Consider the following 6,197-nt stretch of genomic DNA (forward strand, 5'->3'; position numbering starts at 1 on the left):
TCAGGGCGCCCTGGACGAAGATCTATGGACCTCGCCCACAACCAGAGTTACTCTCCCTCTAGCCCACTTGCTGTCCGGGGACCTGTCTTCAGCCAACTAATCGGTTTGTCTGTGATTGGTTTGCGTCAAGAGCCAGGTGGCTCACAGCCAATTGGATAGCAGAAGAGACGGACCTGAGGCGATGTTGGGACCCAATTTAGAGAATAAGGACGAATGATCGACATGAAGTTGAACCTATGCAGTCAGGCCAGGGCGGACCTCGGATCTAACTTCATGGACAGGGCATGGACAGGGTGTTTGGCTGGTTGCTAAGGAGAGGTTGGCGGCTACCGGGTCGTAAGACTGATTGGTGAAAGTGAGAAAAAATGTAGCCAATGAAAGGAGAGCTGAGAGACTTAGGAACCAGTCAGAGAAGGGGAGTAGTCTGAAAAGTACCAATAGGTTAATTCGGCAGGGGGAGTCTCTGAAAAAACTTAGACAAGAGGGCGACAAAGTGAACCCTAGATAAGAAAGACATTGTAAATATAGCTTCTGTTACCTCCTAAAAGTCAGGCCATGAGAAAATTAATTCAGGTTCCTGGACTTGATGGGTATGTGCTAGGCAATTTCCCCTGCAGGTTCTTTTCATGGTGCGCTCCGCTTGATCACGTGAGCCGGTTCCAAGATGGCGGCAGGGGTGGCCGGGTGGGGGGTTGAAGCAGAGGAGTTCGAGGATGCGCCTGATGTGGAGCCGCTGGAGCCCACGCTTAGCAACATCATCGAGCAGCGCAGCCTTAAGTGGATTTTCGTCGGGGGCAAGGGTGGCGTTGGCAAGACCACCTGCAGGTAAGGAAGCTGCGGCGGGGGCCTGGAAGACGGGTGGGATGTACCACCGGGCGAAAGGGAGGAGGCTCCGGAATGGCTCTTCCACCCCAAACCGAGCAAGGGGGCTGGACCGGGGTCTTCCAGATTGTACTCCCAGAAGTTACCTGGGGCAAATGGAAGATATTGCCTGAATGCAGGCTTGGAACCCTCTGATTTGGACCGCCCCCGTTGCGGCTCAAGGGCAGACCCACGTTGAACCCAGCGCACGGGAGCCAGGAGAGCACTTAGGTGTCCCAGTCAGCTGGACCGTACCAGAGTGAGCTCGGAGTAGGGGGAGGGGCAAACTATCCTAGTCAGGGGAACCTTGACATTTTCTGGCCACGTGGGGGTAGAGGTGGTAGGCGGGAGGGGAGGCACGTGATTAGACCATTCCTGTCAGCTGCGCAGAGAGGGTTGAGGTCCGTGGGGCAAATTATCCTGAACCCTCCTGAATTTAGCGGGCGATGCAAGGGATCCTTTAGCTTAGCGTTTAGGGAGGGGGTACATGGTCAAGCCAGGCTGGCTGGACAGCTGGACCGTGCCACTCTGTGCCAACAAAGAAGCAGCAGGCATCAGGCCAGACCAACTCAGACAGCTGAAACTTATCACTGTAGACTCCCAGAGGGGTCAGTAGGTGAAATCTGAGAGGGTCCCTATACAGGGGTTAAGTCGTCATTCCACAATTACCCATATTCTGTCCCAAGGCCCCTGTCAATCCAGATCCCCTGCTCCTGGGCCCTCTATAACCCCTTGCAGACCTAGGGAGCAGAGCCAGACCCCTCACTCCCTGCCCTTTGACCTTTCCCTTGCCTAGCTGCAGCCTAGCAGTCCAGCTGTCCAAGGGGCGGGAGAGTGTTCTGATCATCTCCACGGACCCAGCCCACAACATCTCTGATGCATTTGACCAGAAGTTCTCCAAGGTGCCTACCAAGGTTAAAGGCTATGACAACCTCTTCGCCATGGTGAGTGGAGCCGGGCTCAGCTCCCCACTCTGGCAAAGGCCCTTCAGGCTCTCTCTGCGAACACCCCACTGTCAGCTACCATGTCCTGCACGTTCTGCATCATCCCTCAACATACCCACAGGACAACAAGCGATGAATGTTTGCAGAGCAGAAAGGAGGATGGTGTGACCAGAGTTTAGTGAACGAGGGGAGGGAAGGAGATATCATAGGTCAATCACAGCTACATGGTATGGATCTTGCAGGCCACTGGGGACAGCTATGTTTGATTCCAAGTTTAATAGGAAGCTGTTCATTTTAAGTAGGCCAATGTCATGGCCAAATTCATTTTTCAGAAGGTCCTCTATGGCTGCCATGTAGAGAAACTCAGGTGGGGGCAGAATGCTGGGAGAAGTGGTCAGGGGAGGAAGAAGTAGTGGGCTCCAGCAGGCACATCAGATTTGGAGAGACCACTCTGGGAGTGGGCGCAAAAGCCTGCCCAGAGTGAGTGAGCTGAGGAGTGGAGACAGTGATCGCCATCATGGCAACTGAGAAATGGGGCCACTGCTGGAGGCAGCTGAGGGTGGGTGTTACGGAGGCTTTTTTGGGGGGGGGGGCGCTGGAGAAAGGAGATGCTGGAGCATGTTTGCTGATGCAAATGCTCCAACAGGAAGGGACAAGTGAGGCTGCGGGAGGGAGCAAGGATGCTGGCAGAGAATGGTCCTCAGGCAGGTTGGTGGGTGTAAATTTCATTCAGCTCTCAGACCCAGGACATGGAGGCAGGGCAGGGTGGGAGGCACGGGGACCTTTCCTGTGGGGAGATAAGGGTGTTGGCAGCCAGTGGCTTCTTTTTCCAATCAGGCACAGCACTGGTCTTAGCAGAGAGCAGGGGGTGAATGGGATGGATAGGGTTTAAGGAGAAAGAAGAAACTCCTGAGGGTGTGTCTGGTTTGAGTGCCTGTTGGGGATTGTGTTCAGGAATGGGGACCAGTGTGAGAAGTGTTTCTCAGGTGCATTCCCCAGCTGTTCACCTCGGTGCAGCCATCGCAGAGAGCTAGGAATAACGAGAGTGCGGACGTTGCCAGCCACAGGGCAAAGTAGGCACGCTGTGGAGCCCAGGCTGGATAAGGGTGCCGGCCACGAGGGACACTGACAGTGAACAATGGGGACAAGATGGCCCAAATAGGTAGGAGGCAAGGAGGCCCAGGTCAGAGAGTGAGGGGTGGGAGCTTAGAGGTGGCCCAGTTACTGGCAATAACCCACCATCGGGGACGATGGGTGGCAAGCTCCCTGCAGGGAAATGACCCCAGAGGCCAGCGAGTTGGGGGCTTCACCATGGGACATGTGAAGTCCCCAAGGGCTGACATGGGAGGAGGATGAAGAGAGAGGCACTGAGTCCCGGGCAGACCAGACACTTCTGGGTGCCAGGGACACAGCAATAAACACAGAAAAACCCCTGTCTTCACAGTGCTGACAGCTGATAAAGGTGATAAACGTGATGAGTCAACCACACGTGAGGAGGGGCAGGGGCAGCTGGGGCGACATTGTTAGATGGGATGGTCAGGGAACGCTCTCGTTGGAGAAATGATATGCACAAGGTCAGGGCCCCAGTTGGCGGAACAGCCAATGCAAGAGCCCAGCCACGGGCTTTGACTTCCCTCTGGAGCACTGATCACCGTTTACAATTTTCTGTCTGTTTGTGAAACGGTTTGGCCACTTGTGTGACCACACGGGACCTAAGGGACCAGGGGGAGGGCCATACACCTCAGGGGTATCCCCAGCGATGAGCTGACGAAGGTTGGCATTTGGGGCCCTTTGTGGGCTCTCTCGCCTGCCGCCTGGGTGAGAAGGCCTGACGGTAGCAGCAGCCTGAGTCTTGACCCCTCGGCCCTCAGGAGATTGACCCCAGCCTTGGCGTGGCTGAACTGCCTGACGAGTTCTTCGAGGAGGACAACATGCTAAGCATGGGCAAGAAGATGATGCAGGAGGCCATGAGCGCCTTCCCCGGCATTGACGAGGCCATGAGCTACGCAGAGGTCATGAGGTCAGGCCCGGGCAGCAGGGGCGGGCGCTGCCTGGGGCTGGGGTGGAAGGGGGCAGACAGGCCTGACCCTCGTCTCCCCCGCAGGCTGGTGAAGGGCATGAACTTTTCGGTGGTGGTGTTTGACACGGCGCCCACAGGCCACACGCTGAGGCTGCTCAACTTCCCCACCATCGTGGAGCGGGGCCTAGGCCGCCTCATGCAGATCAAGAACCAGATCAGCCCCTTCATCTCACAGGCAGGCAGGGCCCCAGGGCTGCGGGGAACCCCCGTGTCAGAGTGTGCGGACTCTGTGTGCAGAGTGTGCAGTAGCAGAGGCCTTCCCCACACACGCCCTCTCAGTCCGCAGTTCCCGGTGGTTGGGATGGCTCTCTCCCATGGGGGTGGAGGGAGACTGTCTTCCTAGTCTATAGGATTTGTGTCTTGCCCCTACCCACGACGGAGTGCTCCAGGCAGAGCTTGGAGACACCTCCTCCAGAGCCAGGTGGCTTTGGGCCTCCCCTTCCTTGTCTATCAAATGGAGGCCATACGTGGGTTGTTATTAGCATGACAACCCCAATGCCCCCACATTTCAGCACACCACCACCCTCTCCCTTGGTGGTGTGTGGTCCCCCTACAGGGACTTGTGCCTCAGTACCACACCTGTTGGAGAAAAGGTCTACCTGTGGGGAAACTGAGGCTCCAGGAAGTCAAGCCCTCTGGCCACAAGCCCCCGGAAATGCCAGAGCTGAGTTGACCCCAGTCTGCTTGAGGGCCTTTAACCCTAGGAGGTGTCAGGGGTTGTCCCCCTGGTATTTACTGCGTCCCCAGCCTGCATGCTGTAAGGCATCCCAGGTAAGCTGTGAGCCCCCCTCTCCCCCCAGATGTGCAACATGCTGGGCCTAGGGGACATGAATGCAGACCAGCTGGCCTCCAAGCTGGAAGAGACGCTGCCTGTCATCCGCTCCGTCAGCGAACAGTTCAAGGACCCTGTGAGTCATGGTACGGGTGGGTGGTGAGAGGCTAGGGATGGGGACAGGGCCGGAACTTGCCCTTTGCTGTCCTCCCTCATACCCTGCAGGAACAGACAACGTTCATCTGCGTGTGCATTGCTGAGTTCCTGTCCCTGTACGAGACGGAGCGGCTGATTCAGGAGCTGGCCAAATGCAAGATTGATACCCACAACATCATCGTCAACCAGCTCGTCTTCCCTGATCCTGAGAAACCCTGCAAGATGTGTGAGGCCCGCCACAAGATTCAGGCCAAGTACCTGGACCAGGTGTGCATGCCCCACTGCCTGCCTAGCCCTCACGCCTTTGACCCTGGAAGTTGGGGCCTGGTCCAGCCCAGCCAAGGCCCCATGGATCAGTTACTGTATTCTCTGACCTTTTACTCCGTCCTGTCTTCTAATCCTCTGCCCCAGCCTCCTGCTTTCACCCTAATTCTGGCTCTTGAAGATAATAGCTGGCCTGGCCTGCTACCTCTGACCCCAGGGTGGGGGAGGCCCAGCCCAGTGATCTCTGACCTCTCCAGTCTCACCCCCACCTATCAGCATGTGAAGCCCCTGCCCCACATTCTCCCCTGATCCTGGGAGCCCCCCAACCCAACCCCTCCCATTGACCCACATTCTGTCCCTGCCCTACAACCCCCTGACCACCACCATCTGCCCTATGCCCTGGCCACAGATGGAGGACCTGTATGAAGACTTCCACATTGTGAAGCTGCCGCTGCTGCCCCACGAGGTGCGGGGGGCAGACAAGGTCAACACCTTCTCTGCCCTCCTCTTGGAGCCCTACAAGCCCCCCAGTGCCCAGTAGCACTGCTGCCAGCCCCAGTCGCTACCATTTCACACCCACCCTGCATCCCCCCCTGGGGGGCAGAGTTTGCACAAAGTCCCCCCCATAGTATAGGGGGAGCCACTTGGGGGGCGGGGGATGGGGAGGAGGTCTGTTCCCCCTGGTGGGGCTGAGGGGGCTATAGCTGCCCCCACCTCTCCCTGCCTCTCGCCCCTCAATAAAATGATCTTAAACCACTGTGGATGTTGATGTAGAGGGGTTAGGGATCAGCACTGTTAGGTACAGTTGCACAGGGTGTACACTGCACAAAGATGGCACATCTAGAGGGACCAAGTCACACCAGAGATCTGATAGAGGTGTATGTTTATTACGGTAACTTTGGAAGGAGGGTATCTTCTTTAAGAGAGTGTCTTTTTCTAACCAGTGGGTAGCAGTGTCCCTGCTGGGCTTATAAAATCTGTAGTAGAAGGGGAGCATCTGCCTGCTTCCTTTGAGGTTCAGAGCGTGGGAACTGGGAGGCCCCTTGGCCAGCCCTGGGCTGGTGGGGAACGGATTAGGCCGGCAGCGGGCCCAGCACTGCCTGCTGTTTGGTTTAGGAAT

General features: G+C 56.9%; 1 protein-coding gene across 1 annotated transcript; it reads left to right on the forward strand.

The window, feature by feature from the left end:
- Positions 1-646: 646 nt before the first annotated feature.
- Positions 647-5,834, forward strand: GET3 (guided entry of tail-anchored proteins factor 3, ATPase). Its single transcript, XM_045989717.1, has 7 exons — positions 647-825; positions 1,658-1,805; positions 3,677-3,825; positions 3,910-4,060; positions 4,686-4,793; positions 4,883-5,080; positions 5,487-5,834. Exons 1-7 carry the CDS (start codon positions 665-667, stop codon positions 5,616-5,618), a joined length of 1,047 nt encoding a protein of 348 aa, XP_045845673.1. The 5' UTR covers positions 647-664; the 3' UTR covers positions 5,619-5,834.
- The last annotated feature ends 363 nt before the right edge of the window (positions 5,835-6,197 follow it).

This window comes from Meles meles, chromosome 20 (genome assembly GCF_922984935.1).
Source record: "Meles meles chromosome 20, mMelMel3.1 paternal haplotype, whole genome shotgun sequence".
Lineage (NCBI taxonomy): Eukaryota > Metazoa > Chordata > Mammalia > Carnivora > Mustelidae > Meles > Meles meles.

Excerpts from the sequence above, each read along its gene's own strand:
- GET3 (XM_045989717.1), top strand. The coding sequence starts at position 665 with ATGGCGGCAGGGGTGGCCGGGTGGGGGGTTGAAGCAGAGGAGTTCGAG. Across the intron at positions 826-1,657 it reads GTTGGCAAGACCACCTGCAG|CTGCAGCCTAGCAGTCCAGC; the intron begins GTAAGGAAGCTG and ends TCCCTTGCCTAG. Across the intron at positions 4,061-4,685 it reads TCAGCCCCTTCATCTCACAG|ATGTGCAACATGCTGGGCCT; the intron begins GCAGGCAGGGCC and ends CTCTCCCCCCAG.